Here is a 24,735-nt window from a genome sequence, read left to right as displayed (position 1 = left end):
CAGTGGGTGCACCTTTTGCAGCATCTTCAATGAACAGGATGGATGGCTGCTCTCAGGGGCTAGGCCAGGCAGGCTGCACATGCATCAGGATCAGTGAGGGTAATGGGGCTAGTTTTCACACATGGGGATGGGGGGGGGGTTGAGGCTCTATTAGATCATGGTGGCCTAAATAGTCTACTTTGGGAGCCTTCAGCTAGTCCCTTAACTCCTGATTGGGACACTTACTGGCGTGGCTGGGTATGCGGCAGTGCTGGGGCCCCTGCTCTGAAAGACTGCGGGAGCTGGGGGCTTAACAGCCCTGCATGCCAGCCCTTCCCTCAGATGCCTAATGCCAGGTCCTATGGAGACGTATTGGCCTTATCCTCTGGCCCCTGCTGCAGGGAGACATTCCTCAGGTCCGGAGGAACAGGCCTGTGGCTGGACTCTGCGCACTGCACTGTGTGCGTTAACAGCTCCTGACAGCCCTTGGGCTGGAGCCAGGGCCAGGTTCCTTGCTGACTTGTGCAGCTGCTTCCACTGTTGTGATTTCTGGGCATGTGAAGCTGGACCACAGTGGTATCATCCCTAACAATTGAGAGCAGCTGCCAAGTTCTGCACTGGGCTCCAAGCCCCTGTTACGCTTTGTCCCATTGCTGTGGAAAGGAGCTGGGGCCAGGGTCACACATGGGGGTGGGGTGGGGTTGCTTTTCCCACTGAGAGCCTACAAGCTGGTGGGAGTTGTAGCTTTATAAACCTACATTTGCTGAAGCTGTGCGCTCTCCCAGCCCAGTTGGGGGAGGGTGGGAAAGGTGCTGTATTGAGCTAGCCATGTGTTCACACATTGCCTGCTCAGTCCCCCATAACCTCCCAGGGCCAGTCTGCCATTGCACACAGACAACTCCCCAATTCAGCAGGTGCCGGTAAAGAGCTCCCCAGCTGCTCAGAGACCTGCTAAAACACCATAACACCTGCCTGGTGCTGTAAGAAAGGCTGGCCCAGGGGCTACTCAAACTGCACCTTTTCCCTGGAATGACTGGCAGGCATCGCCCCCTGTCCCCTTCCCCCCAAAATCTCCAGTGTTCACCCCCCCAGGCATGGCACAGCTCACTGCGCGCAGTGTGGGTCTGTCTGCGTGGTGTGATCAGTGCAGCCCAGCTGGCTGTGTGCCCGGAGCTGCTGGTTCTGCGCAGACAGGGAGATGGCATCCTGGAGGGCCTCCTGCAACAGCTTCCGGTACTGTTGATCCAGTGCATCAGTCTGCTCCTCCGAGAGACCCCGATAGGCCCGAAACACCTGCAGAGACCAGTGTTTCCTTTTACCATGCAGTGCCCCAGCCCTGCCTCTCAACCAAAAACCAGTAAAGGTCAACAAGTGAGCTGTGCCAGGCCAGAGCCGTGGCTTATGTGGGGTGGGGGCAGGATCTTGTTCCAATTCAGAGTAGCATTCAGTAGCCCAGCTTGGCCAGTGGGTCACAATGGCTCAGCCAGGGCAGGGGACTAACCCAACTGGGCAGGGAAAGCTCAGTGACTGGGGGAGGCTTTGCCTGTATCCTTCCCTGTTGCTTTTGTGCTGTAGGGAGCAGCACCAAGGCAGGGAAGATGCCACCCTTCTTCAGAAGAGCAAGTGTCACGGGAAGCACCCCCTGCATGTTAGCACTGCCAGCTGCCTTATCCTCCTCTGGCACTGCAGCTTCTCTCTTGCTGCCCATCTCACTCTCACAGAACTGTAAGCTGGGGAATTTATTAGCAATGACAGTTCCTCAGTGCACAAACACTGGCTCCTGAGCCTCCTGTGAGGAAGGCCTGCAGGCACCTAGCTAGCTTATCGGCTTCCTCAGCGGGCTGCAAGAGGGTATCAAGGTACATCCCAGGGCCAGGCGAGATCGCCCTGCAGAGAGGGAATTCAGTGCTGTGGGGGAAAGGGAGCCAGCAGCCTGATGTCCACTGCTCCCATCACCCTGCCTCAACCCTGACCATGAAGGGTGTGGCAAATTGCTGGTACTGTTCTGCTGGGTCTTGCGCTTTCTCTTCTCTGGGGTAGGTTCAAGGCGCTATTGCTTGCCTCTGAACCGGTTCTTAATTACTCCACTAGTGTCCTTGGAGGAGGGGAGTGGAGAGGGAGGGACCTGGGCCCACACTTACTCCAGGTCCCAACCCAGGGGCCCTGAGGGTTGTGGTGAACCAACTTGAACTAGCGGTTCCTTCCCTGGGTACTTCCCTCTCTCCTACCCTTCAGCTTGTGAAGGGCTTCTTGCCTCCCTTCTACACAAGCTCTGGTGCCCTTACCTAGGGTTTCTTCTAAACTTCAACAATCCACCACAGCACTCTTCCAAACTTTCTATTTCTCTCTTATCAAACTCTTCTCTTCTCCAACTTCTGCACCTGCACTCTGCTCCAATCAAACCTTCCTCCTTCAACTCCCACACTGTCTGACTGAAGCAGGGGTTTTTATCACATGACTGAAGTCAGGTGCTCTAGTTAATCTAAAGCAAACCTTCCTCCCTTGACAGGGAATAAGGCCCCCTGCTAACACTCTCATGCTGCCCTCTGGCCATGCTGTATCACAAGGGCTACTCAGCAGAGCTCCATCACCCCTCAGCCCTTAGTGTGCTTTGCTGAGCCTGCCAGCAAAGGGGCAGCTGGTGCCAACTGATTCTGTGATGGGAATGTATGTCCATTGGGAAACAGGTCGACCAACTCATTGTCCATGGAGCCTCAAACAGCCAGTGTGGGGACTGGCTTCCACTGGGCTGTCCTGGGCCATGCCTTGATCCCTCCCCAACCCCCTTATTACCAGACACATGGAGAATGGCAGCTTAGCCCTGGTGACCTGTAGCACATGTTGTTTCTGAGCCTCCGCTTCCAGTCTGTGCTGCTGGTACAGTGCCTCCAGGTCCTTCTCCGCCTCGGCCCATTCCCTCTGCAGTGCTTCCAGCTGCAGGACCAGCACCGCCTTCTCCTTGGGCCAGCACCATGCGTCCTGCTGGGCAGGAGGGAGCTGGGAGCGAGAGCTTTCAGGCAGGCTGTGGGGAGTCACCTTTGTCCCAGCAGAGGGGATGGGGGCCCTGACCAAACCATCAGGCTCAGTCAGAGCTGGCTTTGCTAGCTGGGCTCACACAGAGGGCTAAAAAGGGGCTGTCCTGCTGCCTGGCCGTCCATCTCAGCACGCATAGCACCTGTGCACTGGACCTCTCCTCACAGAGCAGCCATGGGGAAGGCTCCTTCCCTGACATGCTTTTGCTTTGGTATCTTCCTGAGTCTGGTCCTGCCCACTCAGGAATGGACAGCACTGCCCTGTGCCCCACGAGTCACTGCTGCCATCCAATTTGAACAGCCTGAGGAAGCAGGACGGGGAGGGTCTGGGCAGCTGTAAACCAGCTCAGTGGCTCACCTGGACTAGCACAGCCTTTCAGCTGCCTGTTGGGAAAGGACAGGATGGTCCAAACCTCAAGGGCGGTTCCCTACCCCCAATTTCATCCTTCCTGGAAGCACTGCAAGGTCCCCTTTGCCCCATCTGCCCTTCCCAGTGCCTCATCCCATCTGCATGTTACCCCCCATGCCTAAAGCCCCCATTTGCTCCCAGTGCCATAGGCCCAGCTGTCTCCCAGGTGCCTTCTTCCTGCCTCAGGGGCAAGGAGCCTGTGGGTTTTGTCTTGCAGTTTCCTTGTCTCAGAGCAGGCTGGAGGTTGCCCCCGAAGATGCCACTAGAGCTGAAGGCATGAGCAAGGGCCAGGACCATCTCTGGGGTCACTGCCACCACACCCTCTCGGCTTGATGTGCAGTGGGAGAACTCATATAAGATACTGCAGACTGGGGCAGCATTACCCTACCCTAGGGATCCCTGTCCTCAGCTGCCCCACCACTCTGTGGTGACCAGCCCCTGGCGGGCAGAGCCTCCCTGTGCCTGCAGCCTTGGAGTGTGGCTTCTGATGTCACTGCAAAGTGCCTATTTTCCTCACTCTGCTTTGGCTCTGCATCCTGGCCTTGGCTGGCTGCAGCTCTGTGCCTTGCCATGGACACCTGCCCCCAGCTTGCCATCTGGGACCATCGCTCTTGGGCCCCCTTATTGCCTCATCACCCTGTGTTCTGCTCTCTGCCTCGGGTCCCAGGTGAGGGTCCATTCCTCACTCACCTCCTGGTTCCCTGCTAGCTCCTCCTCCAGCTTCAGCAGTTCCTGCTGGATGAGCTGCTGGTGCTGCTCCCGCAGACGCTGCCTCCTGGCCTTGGCCTCTGCAAACTGCAGCTCCAGGGCTGGGTGCTGCTGAGAGGCCCAGCTCCCCACCTGGCAGAGAGCAGACATGAGACGGCACCCAGGAAGTGACTCTCCTATGCAGGCCATTCCCAGCCTCAGCGCTGAGGTGCAGAGAGGGAGCCAGGCGGGCAACCTGGGGTCCCTCTGCATTGGCATTTGCATGCTTGGGAGCACAGGGGGGTTGCACCGAGTGTTGTGCCCGAAGGGCCCTGTCCTAACACCAGGGAGTGACAAAGCAGGGAAGAAAGAGGAGCAGGGACGAGCCTGCATATCCTGCCCAATGAAACACCCTGGGGGTTTCCTGAATGGGTGAGAGGGTGCAGACGAGGTGGGTGTAGGGTGGCTGAGGGAGGGCAGAGGGACGCAGTATAGGGTACGGGGCTGCTATGGTCCTCTTCACCTCCTGCACATGTGCACCATGGGGCGGACCGTGCATAGCACAGGGCAGACACGCTGTGGGATGGATGCATCACAGGCTGGACACTCTGAGCCCTATATACCTCTCCAAGGCACAGCCCCCAGGAGCTTGCACCATCACCAGCCTGGGCTGAGGCAGGAAGCTCAGCTGGACTCAGGGCTGAGGAACAAGTTGTGACTCATCAGCTTTCACCCCCAACCCCATTCCCTCCTTGACTTCCTCTGTTCTCCAATCATGGAGCAGAGATTTCCCAAGGCTTCTCCACCCAGCTCCAGCTCTCAGCCTCCCTGTGAGGAGCCACGCTGCCCTGGGGCTCCCCCAGCACAATAATGCGCCATCTGTGGGGAAGAACTCAGCTCCCTGCCTGCCTGAAATGGTGTGAACTCATTGCCTGTAGAAGGGCTGCAGCCCAATTGCTCTCAGCAGGAGGTGCTGTAGGGACCAGGATAACTAGTGGGAGAAAAGGTTCTCAGCGTTACTGCAATCCCTGCCTCTCCCAGCAGGAGGTGTAAGAGCACTGGTTTTGCATGTAGCTTCTCCTAGCTGGAGTGGCTGTGGGACACACAGAGAGTGGGGCCCAGCTGGGAAATCACAGTGTCCCAGCCCAGTATGGTAGTGCTGGCTGGGCCGGAGATGCAGTGCACTGAGAGCCCTCGTGGCACCAGAGGCTGGACTATGTGAAATGTAGTGAGAGCAGCTCTCGTAGAAAGGTCAATCCAAGCAGAACAGCAGGGGGGTCGATTCCCTTCCAAGTCAGACAAAGAACAGTCCGCAATTCTGTGCCCAGCTGGGGCTCCTGGCAGTCTGGCTGAGGGCTGAGCAGGGAGCCAGGATGGCTATGCCTGCAGCCTGGACAGGCTCCAGCTCAGAACTACACAGTATTGGGGCTTTTGGATGATGCAGGAATCCTTCTGTTGGGGCCTGATCTTGCTTGGGTGATTAAATGCCACCTCCCTGAAATCTCCAGACATTTCTTTGGCTATGTTGGTCCTTTTCGCTTTGCAGGGTCTGAGTCTCTTCTCATATAGAATGGGTAGGTCAAAAGTAACACCATGGAAATCAGCAGTCTAACACTGAGGTAAGTGAGAGGAAAATTGAACCCCTTGTGTCTAAATTGTTGTGTAGCATTGCTGTGTGCAGACAGCTGCCACATTCCACCCCAGAGGTGGCTGCATTGCAGCAATGGTATATATATTGTTTGTGAAGTGCTTTGAGTTCCTGCTGGATGAAATCCAGTCTATAACAGAGGATAGTAGTGGGGCTGATATCAGTCAGGAAGAAGAATGGCTTCAGATAAACCATTTCTCTGCAAACACTTGTGGGCTGTAAAGAGACAATGGCAGGATAGGAAAAAGCATTGGAGCCAGAAGATCTAAAGGACTGTGGCATGTTTGAAAAGCCTGCCCCCCTCCTCCCCACTCTCTTTCAAGAGAGGGGATGGCTGTAGGGGAGTTGTTTAGGGGGCCAGACTGACCCCCAGGACCCACGCAGGAGTTCAGCTTGCCCAGTGATCATTGGGATGGGAGGGCTTTTGGTGAGAGACGTGTGCAGACTGCCTGTTGTTTTTAAATCTTTCTCTAGCACTTTGCTCCTGCTGTTAAAATGAATAATGTTTGGTTTTAAGCAGGCTGTCTGATTCCCATGTGCCCCTGGCCACAGCCTCCTGGAGGGAAGAACTGCAGGTGCCTGAACCCAGTTGGACCTGCAGGGTAAGCACAGTTATTACACACGCTACTGTAGCCCAGGGCTGCTGTAGCCCAGGGCCTACCCTGAGAGTAGGAGAATTGCAGGATCCCACCTAGGAGAGGGGAAGGCCCAAGAGGGAGGTGCAGCCGCCCTGTGACCATGACATAAGTCACGTCTAGGGAAATCAAATCAGTGCAGACAGGGAGACCTTCTACTCCAGGCTGCCATACAGTGTCCGTGGGCCTCTCTCCTAGCCCCAGTGCATCACACTCACCGTTCCGGTCACACTAGCAGTGCTGGTTGGTTCCTGTGTTCTGCTGGCTCCACTTTGCAAAGGCTTCTCCCCTGTCACTGCTCCCATGCTTGGGGGGATTCGGCCAAACCACCTGAAGCTACTTCTGGCAGCTTCGCCTCCTTTGTCATTACAGAGGGGAACAAACTCTGCAGGAAAAGAGGGAGGGGGATCTGCAGGGGAGGGAATGCTGGGGAAAAAGAAGCAGAACCCCCAACACAACCACACAAGCCCCCTCCCAGCCCCATTTCCTCCCCTAAGGAGGTCCCGACCCAGAAGTTTCTCCACTGTGGGTCCCCTTAACAGCAAGCTGGACTTCAAGCAGTCTCGCTGATGCCCTCTCAGCTGGTGTGGGGTGAGGCTGACCTCGAGGAGGGGCCATTCTCTGGGTATTTAACAACTTATCTGAGCCGTCAGATCATGTTAGCAGGCAATGCGCCCCCAGGTTAGGCAAGAACAGATCCACCCCTGAAATTGCTCCCATACCTGGTACGGCTCCATCTGGCTTGGGGTTGCCTCTGTCCAGGAACTCTTGGCTTCTCAGCATATCTGTCAGCACCTGGTTTGTAAGCTGATCATCCCTGCCCGGCCACAATGGAATTTGACCCTGTAGCGTGGGACACATCAGACAGGGCCCTGTTAAAGCTAAATGGGGCCAGGTCCACTGTAATACTGGGGACCTCTGACAGAGCATTCCCCCTCACTTGCAGCCCCTCCAACACAGACTCTGCTTCCCAGCCCTCATCCTCAGTCCCCTGCAGCAATGAAGCACAGCCATCTCAAGTTCAGCCCAGCCAGCAGCTGGCCAGCTGTGCAGGGCCCCAGCTGCCCAACCTCTGACTCAGTGCTGAGTGTGGGCTTCCCCTGACTGTGTGGCCCAGATTCTGAAGATGGTGCATAAAGTGCTGGGATGAGACCCAAAGCTGGCCCAGCAGGGAACTGCACTGCTACTGTGTAAGGTAGCTCTCTGCTTGGCTTGGGGGTGGATTCTGACTTTATCTGTATCACTTATGCCTGCCCCTGTGACTCTGTGCTAGGGGGAGGGGATGTTCCTTGCCCTGTGTCACGTCTCTGTGCCACTTCTCTGCACCTGGAGGGCAGTGATCAGCAGCTGGAATCCCAGATTCACCTTGGCTTCAGGATGACGGCTCCCACTTCCTTCAAATGCCTCTGACATCTCTTTCTTTTTCTCCCAGCTCTGGTTCTTCAGCACCTGCAAAACAGGCCCGGGAGACCTAACTGTGCTGTGTGTTACAACCACAGGTACCATGCTGTCCATGGAGGGGGCAGCAAGCCAAGTCCTAGGTAAGGCCACCATCCACAGGGCCTCCAGCATCTGCTGACTGCACAGCCCCGGAGCATTGGAGATCCTTCCGGGCGACAAACTCTCCCCAGTCTCTGGCTAACTCCTTCTGCCCTGAGGAGAAGCAAGGGACCCCTGCAGACGCTTACACTCAGGTTTACAAGACAAGAGCTTTATTTCTGTTCAGACTTAGGCCCAGAGTGTTACAGCCATGTAACCCATGCCAACCCATCTGCATCCAGCACTGTGCATGCATACAGCCATGTGGCGCACACACATAGCTAGGCATACACTGTGCTACCGGCAGAATGGTGCATCTACCTACGCTGCGTCCACCCCTAGAACCTAGTAACCTAGACAGCCCAGAATTCCACGCCCCTGGCCTGGCACATGGCTGTCTTCCCGGAAGGTAGATCAGAACATTAGTATGTTGCTGGCTGGATGGGTGATGTTCCTCCATCCCAGAATGCATTGCGTGCTGGTGCCCCTGCTGAAGCACTGTGGGACAGCTGCCCAGATTTTCCCTGAATGCACTGGTACAAGCAGGGGCAGTAGCTGAGGTTCATAGAATTGTAGAACTGGAAGGGACCTCAAGAGGTCGTCTCATCCAGTCCCCTGCACACATGGCAGGACTAAGGATTATCTAGACCACCCCTGACAGGTGTTTAACCTGCTCTTTAAAACGTCCAGTGATGGAGATTCCACAACCTCCCTAGGCAATTTATTCCAGTGCTTAACCACCCTGACAGTTAGGATGTTTTTCCTAATATCCAACCTAAACCTCCCTTGCTTCTTTATTTTAAGACCATTGCTTCTTGCCCTATCCTCAGAAGTTAAGGAGTACAGTTGTTCTCCCTCCTTGTAACAACCTTTTATGTACTGGAAAACTGTTATCATGTCCCCTCTCAGTTTTCTCTTTTCCAGACTAAACAAACCCAATTTTTTCAATCTTCCCACATAGGTCACATTTTCTGGACTTTTAATAATTTTTGTTGCTCTCCTCTCGACTTTCGCCGATTTGTCCACATCTTTCCTGAAATGTGGTGCCCAGAACTGGACACAATACTCCAGTTGGGACCTAATCAGTGCAGAGTAGAGTGGAAGAATGACTTCTCTTGTCTTGCTTACGTCACTCCTGCTAATACGTCCCAGAATGATGTTCACTTTTTTTGCAACAGCATTACACTGTTGACTCATATTTAGCTTGTGATCCACTGTGACCACCAGATCCCTTTCCACAGTACTCCTTCTTAGGCGGTCATTTCCCATTTTGTGTGTGCAGCTGATTGTTCCTAAGTGGAGTACTTTGCATTTGTCCTTATTGACTTTCATCCTTTTTACTTCAGCCCATTTCTCCAGTTTGTCCAGATCATTTTGAAGTTTAATCCTATCCTCCAAAGCACTTGCAACCCCTCCCAGCTTGGTATAGTCCACAAACTCTATAAGTGTACCCTCAGTGCCATTATCTAAATCATTGGTTGTGTTGTGAAGAATGGCGTACAGCCCTGGGCTAGCCAGCTTGGGCACGAGTGTCCCAGCTGTGTACAACTAGATGTGCAGTGCATCCAGGGCTGATGCAACCATTTAGGCAACCTAGGCAGTCACCTAGGGGGCTAGGATTTGCGGGGGGCGCCATTTTCTTCGGCAGCTATCGCGGCGGCCTGATCTTCAGCCACCCCGGTCGCCGCTGGCAGCTGGGGCAGGGGAGCGCGGGGAGGGCCGCCTGCAGCAAGTAAGCAGGGGGGGCAGCATGCAGGGGAACTCCCCGCCCCAGCTCACCCCTGCCCCACCTCCTCCCCCAGCACACCATGGCTGCTTCACTTCTCCCGCCTCGCGGCGCCTAAGCTGCTTGGTGCCGCAAGCCTGGGAGGCAGGAGAAGTGAAGCAGGGACAGCGTGCTCGGGGTGCTCGTGCGCAGAGCAGGGGTTAGCTGGGGCAGGGGGGTGCCTCAGGGCGGAGGGTGGGGGTGGGGAGCTGCCACAAGGCGGGGGACGCCTCAGGGCGGAGGAGGGAGCTGCCGCGGAGGCGGGCGCCTTAGGGTGAAGGGGTGGGGGGGAGGGCGCAAGGTGGAAGTTTTGCCTAGGGCACAAAACATCCTTAAACTGGCCCTGAGTGCATCTGCTTCTCCCACCTGCAGGTCCCTCAGCACTCTCCTCAGCTGGCTGATCACACTCTCCTGCACTGTGCGGCAGCTGCTGGAGAGAAGCTGGGCCCTCAGCTCTCGGATCTCTGCCCTCTGCCTCCAAGCTGCTTTGGCAGGATCCCAGTGGGTTGGTGAGACCTTCTTGGCTAGTCCCCTCACCTGCTCAGCCAGCGAGAGGGCTGACAGGATCTCTTCTCCAGAGGCATCTACAAGACCAGAGCATTCAGCCATGAGGGGTGCTGGAGCAGGAGTCAATGTCATATACTTAAAAACTACAGGGAGCAGAGGCCAGGGAGACAGGAAAGACGGCAGTGGGAGGAGAATTTGCTGGAATAATCAGTCCAGTTAGCCATGCCTGAGTGCTGAATTACAGTATCAGACCCTGCAGACCAACATGAAGTCACTCTGCCCAGGCTGGCCATGCAGGGACTGGAGGCAACAGCAGGTGCGAGCTCTGGGGAGTCTTTCAGACACTGGCTCCCAGCTAACAAGCTGGCACCATGCTCTGAGCAGCTGGGAACCTTCCTGGCCTCCCAGTGGGAATGTCAGACCATGGCCAACTTCTGGGGAAAAGATCGGAGAGATCACAGGCCAAGGACTGGGGAATCTATCTGGGATCACCAAGAAATGGGGCCCAAGGACCAACATGGGACGGGACTCTCAGATGTTGGGGTCTGTGGTTGCCGCATGTGAATGCAAAAGTTCCCCTCACTCAGGACCCGGCATGATAACACGTCAGGTGCACCCGGGATGGCAGGGACAAGCTGCCGTGGCACAGACAGGTGCCCGGTGAGCAGATCGATGGGAAGCCCTGAAACAAACTGTCTGCCTTTACTTTGCAGAACGTCTTTCACCCTCGCTGCCTGGATGGCCTCTGCAGCTACTCCATTTCAGTGAAAGGGGGACAGCCATTGGGGGGCAGTGCTTCTGTCCTGCCAAGGGCTGAGATGAGCTCAGAGCTGCAGGGAGTCTGCTGCAGAAAAGAAGGCTCTCACACCCACAGGGGTGGGGCTGCATGATGGGGCCCTCAAAGCCAGAGCTAGATGAGTGCAGGAAGGGCAGTGCAGAGACACAGGGAGGCCTGTGGAGGGAAGGAGAAAGGAAGTAACCCAGGCAAACCCCTGGGCATCTTTCAGTGCATGGCAGAATCAGATGAACACATTGGCCTTTGGAGCTGCTGGCACTAATCCCCTCCACTCAGAGCAGTCCCAGGGCCAGGGATTAGCCTCATCCCACTCTGTGCAGCACTAGGCGGTGGCCCCTTCTGTCCAGAGCAGCACAAGGGGATGGGGAGCGTTAATCTCATGCCCTTCTCTCCTTTCCTGATGGGCCTTTACCTGTAGGATCACAGAATAGGCCAGCATGGCTCCTTCTGGTTCCACCCAGAGCCAGGTGCTCGCTGTAAATGTGCTGCCTCTGGACTGGGCTGTACCCCCCAGCTGCAGGCATGTCCTGGCTGTGCCCTCGGGGAGTCTGTCCGGCAGATGGGGCAATTCTGCTAACTGAATGTGGTTGTTCCAGGGTCTGCCCAGCAGGGGGCAGACTCAGCACTGGTGTATGGACCCCAGACACCAATCCCTGCCCTGGGGTGGAGTCAGGGCCAGCTCTAGGCACCAGCAAACCAAGCACGGGCTTGGGGCCACACATTTTCAAGGGTTGCGTTCTGGCCATCTTTTTTTTTTTTTGCTTCCAGCGGCAAAAGCCTAGAGCAGGCCCTGGCAGCAGCAGCACGTCGTGCGCAGGAAGCACCCTAGGGCCGCTGCAGTTCTCGCCGCGGGGGAGCAGTGCTGCACCTTGTGTCTGGGCTGGACAGGCTCCTAGTGGGGGACACTTGGGCTGGGGGCTGCCCCATGGGGCACATGGAGCCGCCTGCAGGTGCCACAGGGCGGCCACCCCCCAGCGCCGCAGCCAGGGCTGGGCGAAGCGGCCCGAGCTGCCCAGGGACTGCGGCAAGACGCCAGAAGCAGCAGCAGCAGCGGGGCCATAGAGGGTGGGGCGCTGCCGTGCGGGGCCTGCCTCCCACTCTCTGGGGCTCCGCTCCCTCTGGTGCTACCCTGCCACGGCTCCTCAGCCCCCTCCCGGGGCGGTCCCCCAGCTCTGCCCTCCTGGGTCCCAGCTGGTCCTGGAGGCGGGAGTCCTGGCTGGAGAGACCCTGGGCCGGGAACTTACCCCAACCCGGCCAGCACTGGACTGGCTGGAGGCAAGGGAGGAGCAGGTGGAGTCAGCACTGGTGCCAGGGGGAGCCCACCACTGGGGTGGAAGGAGGTGTGGGGGCGGGGGAAGAGAGAGCCCAGGGCTGCCAGTGCTGGGGCAGCAGGAGGTGTGGCTGGGGGGAAGAGAGAGCCAAGGGCTGGGGTGGCAGCAGGGGTGGCTCTACACATTTGGCCACCCCAAGCATGGCGGCAGGGCCGGCTTTAGGCCGATTCAGCTGATTCCCAAGAATCAGGCCCCCCACTTAATAGGGCCCCGCACCGAGAGCTGGAGCCCCGGACGGAGCGCGGCAAGCCGCCCCGCAGCCCCGCTCTCCTGGCTGGAGCCACGGCCAGAGCACGGCAAGCTGCCCCGCAGCCCCGCTTTCCCAGCTGGAGCTCTGGGCCCTTTAAATAGCCCCCAGAGCCCTGGGATAGCAGGGAGCTATTTAAAGGGCCGGGGTTCCAGCTGCCTCTGCCACCCCGTCCTTTAAATAGCTGCCGGAGCTCCACCGCCCCCATGTATTCTCCAGGGCTCCCGCCGCTATTTAAAAGGTCAGGGGCGGGGTAGAAGCAGGGGAGCCCCGGGCCCTTTAAATAACCCCCAGAGCCCTGGGATAGTGGGAGGCTTGCGGGCTGTTTAAAGGGCCGGGGCTCCAGCTGCTTCTGCTGCACCCCCTGCCCTTCCCCCAGCCAGCTCTGCACCCCGTGCCCACAGCCAGCCCCTGCCAAACCCCCTGCCCTGTCTCCAGCCACCTCCTGCAACACACCCCTGTGGCCCTGCCCAAAGCCAGCCAGCCCCCACACACCCCTGCCCGCACCAGCCCTGCACACCCTGCCCACACCCAGCCCCAACCCCCTGCCCTGTCTCCAGCCAACCCCGCTGCATTCTCCTGCCTGAAGCCAGCCAGTTCCGCATTCCTCTGTCTCCAGCCCTCCCAACCCCTGGTGCATCCCCCTGCGGCCCTGCCTGAAGCCAGCCCACTCCACACACCCCTGTCTCCGCAGCCTGCACCCTTGCCTGTCTTGCGCTGACCCTACCTGCCAGTCAGCCCCTGCTCTGGCCTCCAACCTAGCCCCATGTCCACTTGCTCCCTGCAGTTCCCAGAGGGCAGTAACCCTGCACACCTGCTTCAATGAGGGGGGCGGGAGCAGCTGGACCCAGCAATGGCACACCCGCAGGGGGCCAGGGACCAACACATGTGAAGAATGTCGGTCGTTATAAGGCAACAAACAGCATATATGATGCAATTGTACCATAATATATAAGTTGTATTATTTATATCAGTTATGGAAAGTAGCAATACATTGGAAGGAAATGCAAGGGCTTTTTTTTTTTTTCGTCATCCTGCTCAGCGGCCACCTGAAAATGTTCGAATTGGCGCTCCTCGCACTTCCTTAAAGGCTGGCCTGCGATGCGGCATGTCCACAGGGGGCGCTCTGCCAGTCGCTGATCCGCAGCTTCAACGCAGGGGTGCCTGTGAGAGTTCCATGGCCCACGGCTCAGCGAAGCTGTAGGGACCAGCGGACCCTCCCACAGGCACGCTGCGGCGGAGGCCACCGGGAGCCGCGAGGACATGCAGGACCCTCTGCAGGCGAGGGCCGCCGAAAGGCACCCTGCCTGCCGCCGGTTGTCCCGGCGACTGGCAAAGCACCCCTGGTGGGCTTGCGCCCCAGCGCACGCTTTGGTGCATGGGGCCTGGAAGCCGCCCTGGCTGCGGGAGAGGGGGAGAGTCCAGGGCTGGGGCAGCAGGGGTGGGGGAGGGAGTGGACGAGCCAGGGCTGAGGTGGCAGGGGTGCGAGCGTGGGGAAGGGGGAGCCCAGGGCTGGGACGGCAAGGGGGGTTGTGTGGGGGGAGAGAGAGCCCAGCGGTCAGGTGGCAGGGGGTGGAGAGGGTGAGAGCCCAGGGCTGGGGTGGGGGGCAGCCAAAAATTTTTTTGCTTGGGGCGGCAAAAAACCTAGAGCCGACCCTGGGTAGAGTGGGTATGATGGGCAAAAGTGGGGTAAGTACCTGGCAGAGTCAAACACAGCAGCAGAAACGTGAGGTTGTTTCCTTCTAGCACCCGCTTAAGAATCCAGGGGAGGAATCCGGCATCGTCCGGGAGCTCACCAGGAGCCAGAGCTTGGAGCAGGGGTGAGGGACTGCAGAGAGACAGGACACTGGGTGTGAGAGCCTCACAGGTAGGAGGGCACAGAGACAACAGCACACCATTATAATCATTATTATTATGATTAATTAAGGTAGGAATCGAAGTATAAGGCCAAGGGCCCAGCACATGGCCCAGCCCCACCCAGCCTGGGCGCCTGTCTCCAGTGCTAGGTGCTGCTGAGGAAAGGCGGGTGAAACTCTTGGCTGTTTGGGCACCATGGTTCCATAGGGGAATCCCTTCCTGCCCCCAGCTAGTGACCAGGCAGGCTCTGTACAGTACATGGCACAATGAGGGCCTGATCCTGGCCAGGGCTTTTGAGTGCTGTGACCATGGACATAAATAAAAGTGAAGCTGCAAGCCCTGGCTACCATTGCTGCTGATGATCATATACCAACCTGATCCAACGTATTTTCAAACATATGGAACTATAGGTCTCATTATCCTGCAGCAGTGAGTTCCACAGGCCCCCATTGCCCATGGACAAGCCATGGGCTGGTGCCCTGGAGAAGCAGCTTGGAGCTGCATGTTCCCTCTGTACGTACGGCTCCACACAGGGCCCGGCCCCTTGGCAGAACTCCAAAATCCTGACAGCCGAGCGTTGGCGCCTGCTGCCCTCCAGCTCTTGCTCCACGGTGAGGATGAACAGGCTGGCGCACCTGGGGAAGGCAGGAAAGTGAGGGCACGCACAGGGGGCAGCTGCTCACCTTCCCAGGAACCAGGGGGCAACAGGCCGTGACAAGCGAAACAGCCCCTTCCCTGGCATGCTCCCAGGGTGTCGGGTTGTGGCTCAGCTGCTGAAGCAGCAGGACTTAGCTGAGTCAGTCCTGCTGCTGTGACAGCACTTGAGCAAATTACCACAATTTCCCCTCTAGGTACACATCTGGGGAGCTTGGCATGAAGACACTGCGTGGCTTGTGGCTGCTTCTGATGGAGATGCCTTGGAGCTTCTCTGTCCAGGGGGGGTGCAAGATCTACTGCCCCAGGGACAAATCCAGCCTCCAGGAGCCAGAGGGCTAGTGCTCAGATCCTGCCAGCAGCTTCTCTACCTTCTCCCCTTCCTGGGCTTTGGGAAAGCCCCTTGGGTCCCATTTCCATTCCCTTCTTCTGCACACACGGCCCCTCAAGCCCTGGCTGGGGAGCCCTTGGGATCTGGCCCTGAGCTCTCAAAGATGGCAGCCAGCCAACCCACCTGTGCTCTGGGAATTCACCCAGATAAACAGGGCCAGGCCTACTTGGGAGGTGGATGGGAGATGGCCAAGGAGCATGCAGGGTCCCTTACAGAAGATGGACAGTGTGCAGTAGCAGTCCCAGAGCCTTCTCCCCACCAGTACACACACCCTGGGCTGCCCTCCCCTAACCTTGACCCTTACATGGCTGCATGCTGCTCCACCTGGGACTTCTGCGAACACCCTTGGGATGGTGCTGGACTGTCTTCCAGCCCCCTCACATAGAAGCTGTAGGCAGCTGTAGAGTTGGACACAACAATTTCACTTGCTTCTTCCACCATCCTAGAAACAGAGAGCCAGGAGTAAGAGGCTCTGGGGGAAAGAGCACGGGGGGGAACCAGCATAAGCCCCGCATGGGGCAGAGCAACCAAACCCTCTGGATCTCCTCCCCATCCCCCTCCTCTTTTGGCCCTTGCTCTGGAGGGACTAGCTCCATCACCCCCAACTCCGACCCACAGGATCAGCTCTCACTCCAGCCCAGGGGTTAGGCAGTCCCTATGCAGACTGAGAGTCTGGCCTGGGGGGGTTCCTAGGTCTCCCCATGGCTGCAATCACCCTGGGTCCTACCAGATCACGTGATGAGCAGAGCTCGGGGCCACAGGCTTGTGGAGTCAACACATTCTCCAACATCAGAGATGCTCTTCCCTCTTGCAGCCCATCACCCAGGCCTTTCCTCCCATTCTTTACCCTGGCTTAGGAGGGAGCACCCCACCCCGCCCCCCTCACATTCCCCCAGGCTTGGGCGCCATTCCCAGAGCAGAACAGCTGCTCAGTGGCCTTTGGGGTACCTTGTCCCTCCGCCCGAGGCAACTGGGGGATGGAGCCCAGCCTCTTCCCACTGCAGCCTTAGTGCCTCAGTCATATTGTAGCAGGAGACCTCCCCATACCCCCCTCCAGATGCCACCAACCAAGCTGCTTTCTGCCTGCCCAGAGCCAGGCTTTGCTGGGTGGTACCATCAATGGGAGTGAGCGCAGAGCAGCACAATGCCAGTCCTACCAAGCAGCTGCCTCTGGCTGCACGGTCGTGGCATGTCCCCACTGCTGTCAGCAGCTGGGAACAGGCCTCTTCCAGCCAGCCCCCAGCTCATCCCCTCTCCACTGGCCTCTATCCAGCTGCAGGCTTGTCCTGGAGTAAATGAAGTGCTTTAGAAACAGAAGGATTCAAAGCCACTTGGGGAGGAAGGGACAGTTGCTGGGTGCTGGGTGGGGTTCCTTCCAGCTCTGCAGTGCACCTCCTGCTCTCCTGCGCTCCCACCCCCAGCTCTGCAGTGCATCCCAATTCTGAGCCACAGTCCCCCCACCCCTGTCCAGTCCTGGGCTCCTAACACCTCTGCCAGGTGCCCAGTCCTGGCCTGCTCCATACTCCACTCTCCTGGTCCTGCCCTCCCACCTCCAATGCTCAGTCCTGAGCACTATTCCCTATTCTAGTACTGACCACACACCCACATTCTGCTGTGGCACCCCAAGCCCAAGCTCCACGTGCTCTGGCCAAGGGCAGCGTGTCGCTTTCAGAGATGTCACTGAAACCATCCCCCCACTGTGACCTTATCCCCTCTATTGCCCAGCTTGCTGCTGGGGACTGGAACCTTCTTGCGCATGCCCTGGGAGGAGCAGGAATGAGGGATCAGGTACGTACAGACCCAGCGGGGGGACGTCCAGCACGGGCAAGGCTTGATTTCTGGGGCTGAGGAGGTCCCGGGCATTTCCGTCTGCACAAAGCTATAACAAGCAGCATTAGTACTGAGCAGGGGCCACCCTGGGCATGGAGCAGAGCTGGCAGTGGGCTGTCTGAGTAGGGAGTGCCCCATGGCGAGGAGGCAGGAGCCCAAGGGGGGGGGCTGGATGGTTTCACACAGGGCTCCTGAGCCATGGGACTATTGTAACCATGAGGAATCCCTTTAATGGTCTAGCTCCATATGGGAAACACGGAGTCCTGATCGCCGACATTCCCCTGATGCAGGGAGCCAGCCACATGGCTCCAATCAGCCCTGGTGCAGAGGCCTTGAAGCAGCTCTATGCCCAGGGATCTCACCCTTGACTGAATATAGTGGCGATCTGTAAAGCAGCTGAACTGGGAACCTCTCTATTCCCGGCGGGCTGGCTCTCCATGGGGCACGTGCAGGGATGTGAAAGGAAATTGACGGAAACTAGAGTTTGGTCAGCAATGGAAAGCTTGGCTCCTGCCCAGTGTCACACTGTCACTGAGGGCCCGGGGGCAGCACTGCCCGGGGGGCAGGGGAGGTAACTGGGTGGGGCTGTGGCTGGGGACTGCATGTGTCTCCAGGAGGTGCACTGTAAACCTGTGGCATCCCAATAATGTGGGGTGGTCAGGGGGACAGTAGAAGAGCCGGACCCATCTGGGGCCTGACCCACATCCTCATTGAAGTTAGGAATTCACAGGGCTTTGGATCAGGCCGTTGGAGGGGGGTGGGGTCTGTATTGTTATCAGAAGTCTTGGCTCTGCTTCTCTCTCATTAGAACAAACTTGGTAAAGCTGCCCCTGCCCTAACATCACAGAGACCCTGCTATGTTTTTGCTGTGAGCCTTGATTGATAAAATAAGGTTCCTGCCTGCCCTGGATTTCTCCCCTTCTGCTGGCTGTGAGAGTGGGAAATGAGATTGCTTCCCATGGGAAAACACCAGGAGCCCCCTCCCTCGCCCTCCCTTCCATTATGGCAGGGAATGATGGGCAGTTAACCAGCTGTCTGTCTGAGCTCCTGGCCTTGGACTGTGCTGCCCACCCAGATCCGATTGCAGGAGCAGGACTCTGCACAGAGGAGGGTTTCACCCACAGAGATCTGATGGCAGGATCAATGTCATAGTTCGTTCCTCCAGGAGATGGGGGAGGAAGTTAATGCGGAAGCAGCCTGCCCACTCTCCTTTTCATAAAGGAACATTCCCCGGGGGCCTCTCTGAATGGAAACGTTTGTCATGGTTCTTTGGTATTGACATACCCAGGGATCCATGCCAATTGTTCTGAAGGGAAAGTTGTTAGGCAGCTGGTTGTCCAGCTGTAGCAGGGTTAACAGTATTATTGCAAACCCAAAGAGCTAACCACTCCACAGCCCCATCCGGAGGCATGGCCCAGCCTCAGGTGCTGGCTCCAGGCACAGCAGGTTGCACCCCTCCATTCCTTTGCTTCTTTTCCTTTGTTTCCTCTTTCTGATGTTTAAATTCAAGGCACAAACCTGTCTTGAGGCAGCATCGGCAGAGGGCATTCAGACCCAGGAGAGCCAGGCAGGGGATGGTTCCTATGCTCCAGGCTGACACTTGCACCCATAGATTGGGGTTCAGAGCCTGCTGAGGGCAGCAGCTCCAAGGCCCCACCACAGGCAATGAGAGATACTGCTGTAATGAAGGTGATAAAATCATCCCCCCCCCGGCCCCCAATGGCCCAGGCTGGAGGATGGGCAGCCAGCCTGGGGCACACACGAGCCCGGGACACACGCCAGCCTGCCAGCAGGGGATCTCCCGCACTCCATCTTACCTGGACAAAGCTGACAGTTTGCAGTTGCTCCCTGCCATCCCCTGGGAGCTTGGGATCCTGGAAGACGGTTTCTATCACCTGAAGAGGGGGTGAAACTGCTCAGAGACCTGTGCTTTGCTCACCAGCTCACTGGTATTTGTGGCCCGGGGGCTTCTTCTGAAGCTGGGATCTGTCCTGTCTTCAGATAACTGGGGGAGCTCCCCTCAATTTCAGGGTATGTTACATCTGTTCATGGAAGGGCGGGATTGGGCCCTTTGGGTGAACTGAGAGCTCAGGACCACCGCCTGCCACGTGAGCTGCAGCCTCCCCAGGCTGTCTCCCCCACCCCTGGGATACCATAGCCAATGGATCCCTGGCTGCCAATTGACCCCTGGGACGCTGTGTCCAATGGCTGTTCAGATTTCAATGGGGGTGCAGGGGAAATTTAGTGGTGGCCAGGAGTCCCTTAGGCCCTGGAAGCCCTTGGATTTTTGTGAATGGTAAAATGTAAATGTCAGTCTACTTCAGGAGCCTTCATTGTGGTTATTCACTGCCATTTGATTACACCCAAATTACCCACACCAATCCCCTCGCTTAAGTTGTTAGCAGGGTTTGACCTGTCAGAGCTAGAAGCATGAGCCACTACAGCTCAAGCTAAAGGAGCAGCTCGTCCAGTTAACAGCTTTAATAGGTTCTTATCCTCACGTGGAGCCGATGCTACGGGGGACCGGGACATGCTGAGCTAGGCAAGAGGCCAGACACTGTGCTAGGAAGTGACAGAGTGTAGATTGAGAAGTGCCTCATATAGCAACAACCCCAGTTGGTCTGGCAATGGGAGGCCAGGCATGTCCCAGGATCCCACTGACATGCGTTCACTGGCTCTCCCAGGCGCTGACCCATTTTCTCTCCCCCTCTCTTGGATGATGCATGAGCTGCAGGTGCCTGTCTGGCTCCAGCACCCCCTGCCACCTTCCCGTGCTGTGACCCTGTTGGAGCCATGGGCTGGCTGAGCTACCTGGCCACTCTGATCCTCCGGGGGAAGCTGGTGCTGGCTACACCACTGCCTCCATCTGTCTGTCTGACACGTGACAGGAGATGGGAAGGTAACGGTGCTGAGCGGCTTTCAGGCAGCAGTGGCCAGAGCACTGCAGAGCCAACACAGTTCCACGCTTAGAAGTGGGGAGCAGGGACGGTGCCTTCCCCATGGCAGAGCCGCCTCCCCACCCCCTGCACTTTCTGCCGCTCTTGCTGGCTTTCTCCCCATATCAGAACTGCTGCCACCTCCTTGGAGCAGGGAACCACTGGGGCAGCCAGAGGGGTAGAACATCTCTCCCTGCCTTGCTGTGATGCCCAGATCTGCCCTGCCAAACTACCTAAATGGTGCCCCTGGCTGCCCTCTGACACCGGGACACCACACCCAGCACACATATGTATATTCCTGTTTGCCCAGTTCAGTGCCAAGCCCCAGGCAGCCTACCAGGGTTGGAAGGTTCATGCCAGTGGGTGGGGTGGGCCATCCCAACCCAGAGCATCCGAAGGATTAAACCAGCCTGGTGAGATGGAGATAGGACCCAGCAATAACCCCTGGGTCACCCAGCCGGCTACACTCACCTGCTGGATGATGCTGTGGTGCTGCTCAGTGCCCTGAGGCTGCAGCTTGGTGCCAGCGCAATGGGCCTCCCACAGCAGCAGGGACACGCTGTAACCAAGGGGCACCATGGCCAGCAGGGGTCTCACAAGCTCCAAGAACATCTCGTCCTGCAGAGAAAGCCAGGGGAGCAACCCAGGACACAGCGACCCTAGGGGAGCTGTGGCAGATCTCGAACACAGGCCAGGGTGCTCTGCTCCAAGCCCTGACCTTGGCACCCCCCCCAACCTCCCTAGTGCAGGCAGCCCCAAAGCCTCCTTCCCCCACCCCCACTGCTGGTGCTGGCCCCTGCTGAGGGCTTTGGGCCTGGGGGTGGTCGGAAGAGGTAGAGACCCCATTGAAACGTGCTCAGCCATGTGAATATAAAGCCATTTACCAGCTGGGCTGGGACGCTTTCAGCACCCCAAGCCCTGTGTCAGTCGGGCCCTGGAGAAGCAGACTGGGAATGGCACAGCCCCTGAAGGAGGCCTGGGATCGCAAAGGGGGCATCTGCTGGGAGCAGGGGAGGGGGATAGGAGACCCCTGTGCAGCGTGAATAAGAGTGAGAATGCCAGGACGGAGCATCACTGTGGGGGCAGGAGCAATGGTGAAATGCCCACAGGGACTAGACTCGAGATTAGTCCCAAGGGGAGGGGAACCCCTGCTGCTTGGGCTATTTCCAAGTGCACTGGACCATGCTTCACATTATCCCTGGATCTCAAGGTTCCCTCAGAGGCCTTAGGCTGATCAGGGGGATCATGACAAGCACCTTAGCAGCCATTCCTTACCACTCGTGATTGGGGGGCCAGGATAATCCCAGAGGACACGGCCGAGCTCTGGTGTAACACATGGATCAGTTCTCAGGCCTTGGGGAGTCTAGGACTCAGTCTGGGCTTGTGGATCAGCCTCTCGGTACTGCCTGCCCCTGAGTCTAAGGAGAGAAGTGCAGGCCCTAGGCCTTTCCCCTTCCCAGCACAGACATGCAGAACCCACCATACCTGCCCTGTGTCCAGACTAAAGATGCCATTGAATGTGAAGCAGCCCTCCTGGAAAAACAGCAGCTGGGTTAGCACTTAGCCCTTTCTGCCTCTCATCCAGCCCCACCACCCACCGGCCCAGAGCTCTCCCATCCCATGGGGACCTCTGGGGTGTATTTCGTCACCCTGGGCCAGGTGCAGGAGGAACCATAGCAGCTGAGCTCCAGGGGCTGGCAGCGTTGTACTGCACCACAGGAAACAGTTCCACAGCTGTGGCCTTGGCACAATTCCTACCTACCAGAGGCTGAGCAGGCAGTGAGCTGCTGCCCTTTGCTCCTGTGGGGCTGTGGGTGAGATGGACCCCATCCGAGGGGAACTAAGTGAGAGGACTATGCAGGAGGGGCTGAGAGCTGTACCAAGCCAGGCCGTGAGACAGTCCTGGGACTCAGCCCCCACCCCCCACCCCAGTGGGTCAGGATTCCCTCAAGTCCCAAAGGCTGATTTGTAAGAGGGCAGGTATGCCCTGTGGGATGACTCTTGCTGCTTGAGGTGAGGCCTCTGTTGCTTCATCCTGTGCCTGGCTGGAGGGGCCAGCCCAACACTGCCCCTGCATACAGCCATACTCCTCACACAGGCAGCTTCCGGGCCACCACCTGAGCACGGGCATGACGTGAGCATCCCTACCTTCCCGCCTCACTCCAGCTTGGGGTGAGGACCCTGCCCCGGACACCACCCAAACCTACCTGAATGTTCTTGTCTACCTTATCTATGAAAATCAGCTGGCTGGAGTCTTCATTCATGACCCGGAAACTCTCCTGCTTCCCCGAGCCTGAAACGTCGAGCAAGGGGACAGGTCAGGGCTATTTACATGCAGTTCGGGGGGCCAGGGGCACAAACACTGGATCAGACCATGATCAAGAAATAAACTATGGGAGATTCTGCTCCCTGGGGCCTAATCCACTCCAGTTGATCCACAGGGGCCACTCCCCTGGAATCAGCTGCAGTGAGGACTGGGATGTGCCATCCCCACACAACACCTGCAGACTGGATCTCCTGGGCCTGGCAACACCACCTGTGGCACCTATGGAAGGCCTAGACAGCAGGGACATGAAGCCACATGCCGGATGGTAATGGGCCAGGAAACTAGAGTGAGAGCAGAGCCGGGTGACCTGACCCAACCTGCCATTCCCCAGGCACTGGGACTTTGGCCCACATGTGCCTATGGGTCTTTCACCTGCTGAGCCCAGGCTGCCCTCCATCCCCTCCCCAATTCCCCTTTGCAGGGAGCATTGGCCTCCTCCTGGTCCCCGCTGGGGAGCCTCAGCAATTTGGATTTAATCTCAGCCCATCCTCCCCTCGGGTGGTCCTGCAGCCAGGGAAGGGCCGGGGTGAGGAAGGTCACTGAACCCTGCTGCTGCTGGCCCTGCCCAGCTGGTTCCCTGCAGTGGTGTAGACATGACGTGGCTTTACTGCTGGCTCAGGCACAGAGGGGAAGCCTGAACACTGGTTGCTAAAGGGAGTGAGATCCTGGCTGACTGTAGCCTGCTGGGTGTAACCATCCCCGGGTTCCTGTTGTGGTCAGGGACTATCCTCCTGCAGGCCCCTGACAGAGGAACACTCCTGTCAGCAGTTCCCCTTTGCTGTGAACTGACAAAACCACTTCCAAGCGCTGGCCTGAGCTTCCTGCCCGTCCCCCCTTGGAGCCTGAGCCTGGCCAGCCCTTCACTTCGAGCCCCAGGCTGAGGAAAGGCGGGGTGCAGCCTCCTGAAACCCTGCTGCCTCTACTCTCGCCCCACTTTAGGTACCAGTGGCTCAGAGAGCAAAGACATGTTGTGTCTTCATTCTGCAGTGCCCCCCAGAGCCAGCTCGCCCCATTCTCCCCCGGCCCATCTCCTTCCTCCCCCTGTACTCCCTTCATCATGCCCCTCTCCAGTTAACTCTGCATCTCCCTCCGGCTGCTCTTCGTGCCTGGCTGCCTTATTGCCATTCTCACCAAGGGGCTCTGGCCAGGCCAGCTGGACACAGACCCCAGCTCCTTTCACAGCAGCAGCGGATGCGTTTGGCTTTTGGGTCCAGCTCTGCAGAGAGATTTACCTGCCTCTCTCCCGCTGATTTCAAGGACAGTTAGGTGCCTAATTGGGCCTACCAGGCTGGGCTGGGTTGAACCAGTCATCAGCTTCCCAGACCACTCTCCACTCCCACATAGGAACCAATCCCCTGACAAAACTACACAAAGGGTCTGGTGAATTGTAGGCTCTCATGCCCTAGACACCCCCTGCTGCTGGCTGCCCAGGGCACCCTACCTGCTGCGTGTCGGAGTCCCACTGCCGCTCGCACGCATGCCTCCTGCTTGGCCTGGAAGGAAGCACACCAGAGAGAGGTAAGGGCTTCTGCCCCAGGCCCAGCACTTCCAGGAGCAGACTGCTAGGGAACTGAAGGAGAAGCACAAGGGAAAGCGAGTTCCTTGGCTCCTGATGCACCAGCCAGCTCCAGAGAGTACCTGGCTCCCACTCCGCACCAGCGCAAGGAGGAGCTGGAAGCAACAGGCCAGATGTCAAAGCTGGACAAAGGGGACAGTCACAGGACAATGTGCAATGAGGGAGCCACCCCTCCCAGACCTCCCCATTCCAGGTCCCTCAGCTAACCCCAGCAGCACTCACCTGCCCAGCGTCCATAGCTGACACTCTACTGCACTCTCCAGCCGGTGAGCTCCTTTTCCATGGAAGGGAGATGAAGTTACCATGCATTTTTAATCTGTCTGGCCACCCTATCCTGATGCTTCTCAGGGGAGCAGAGGTAGGTATTGACTGCAGGTGGGGGGGAGAGGTCTGCGCCAGTTGAGCACAAGCTGCAGGTGTGGACAGAGCTGGGGAGAGCAGCACCCCAGCCTCAAAGGCAGAGCTGGGGGTGTAGGCACAAGGGTAGTTCCTTCCATGCCTCCCCTGCAGCACTCAGACAGCTGAAGTCATCTGCTTGTATGGCTCCAGCACTGTCAAAAGCAGAGCAATTCAGGGGGCCTGGGGCAAAG

At 57.8% G+C, this 24,735-nt stretch overlaps 1 protein-coding gene across 3 annotated transcripts; it reads right to left on the bottom strand.

The window, feature by feature from the left end:
- Window positions 1-670: 670 nt before the first annotated feature.
- Window positions 671-24,520, bottom strand: LOC116837386 (uncharacterized). 3 transcript variants are annotated; one of them, XM_075068046.1, is made up of 17 exons: window positions 24,368-24,520; window positions 24,011-24,062; window positions 22,451-22,536; window positions 21,729-21,776; window positions 20,715-20,861; window positions 19,125-19,202; window positions 17,274-17,356; window positions 15,782-15,919; window positions 14,954-15,067; window positions 14,273-14,403; window positions 10,061-10,278; window positions 7,756-7,839; window positions 7,113-7,233; window positions 6,609-6,775; window positions 4,111-4,260; window positions 2,773-2,976; window positions 671-1,272 (listed from the first exon to the last, which is right to left on the bottom strand). In XM_075068046.1, the coding sequence occupies exons 1-17, from the start codon at window positions 24,452-24,454 to the stop codon at window positions 1,084-1,086; spliced, it is 2,097 nt and encodes a 698-aa protein (XP_074924147.1). In that variant the 5' UTR covers window positions 24,455-24,520; the 3' UTR covers window positions 671-1,083. The 3 variants fall into 3 exon arrangements, with proteins under 3 accessions (XP_074924147.1, XP_074924148.1, XP_074924149.1); XM_075068047.1 differs by having other exon boundaries at window positions 2,809-2,976; XM_075068048.1 differs by lacking the exon at window positions 2,773-2,976.
- Window positions 24,521-24,735: the final 215 nt, after the last annotated feature.

This window comes from Chelonoidis abingdonii, chromosome 7 (assembly GCF_003597395.2).
Source record: "Chelonoidis abingdonii isolate Lonesome George chromosome 7, CheloAbing_2.0, whole genome shotgun sequence".
NCBI lineage: Eukaryota > Metazoa > Chordata > Testudines > Testudinidae > Chelonoidis > Chelonoidis abingdonii.
The sequence above is the reverse complement of the archived record's forward strand: the minus strand, read 5'-3'. Positions and strand labels throughout refer to the sequence as shown.

Excerpts from the sequence above, each read along its gene's own strand:
- LOC116837386 (XM_075068046.1), bottom strand. The coding sequence starts at position 24,454 with ATGCATGGTAACTTCATCTCCCTTCCATGGAAAAGGAGCTCACCGGCT. Across the intron at positions 24,063-24,367 it reads CAGCTATGGACGCTGGGCAG|GCCAAGCAGGAGGCATGCGT; the intron begins GTGAGTGCTGCT and ends GCTTCCTTCCAG. Across the intron at positions 7,840-10,060 it reads GAGTGCTGAGGGACCTGCAG|GTGCTGAAGAACCAGAGCTG; the intron begins GTGGGAGAAGCA and ends CCTGTTTTGCAG.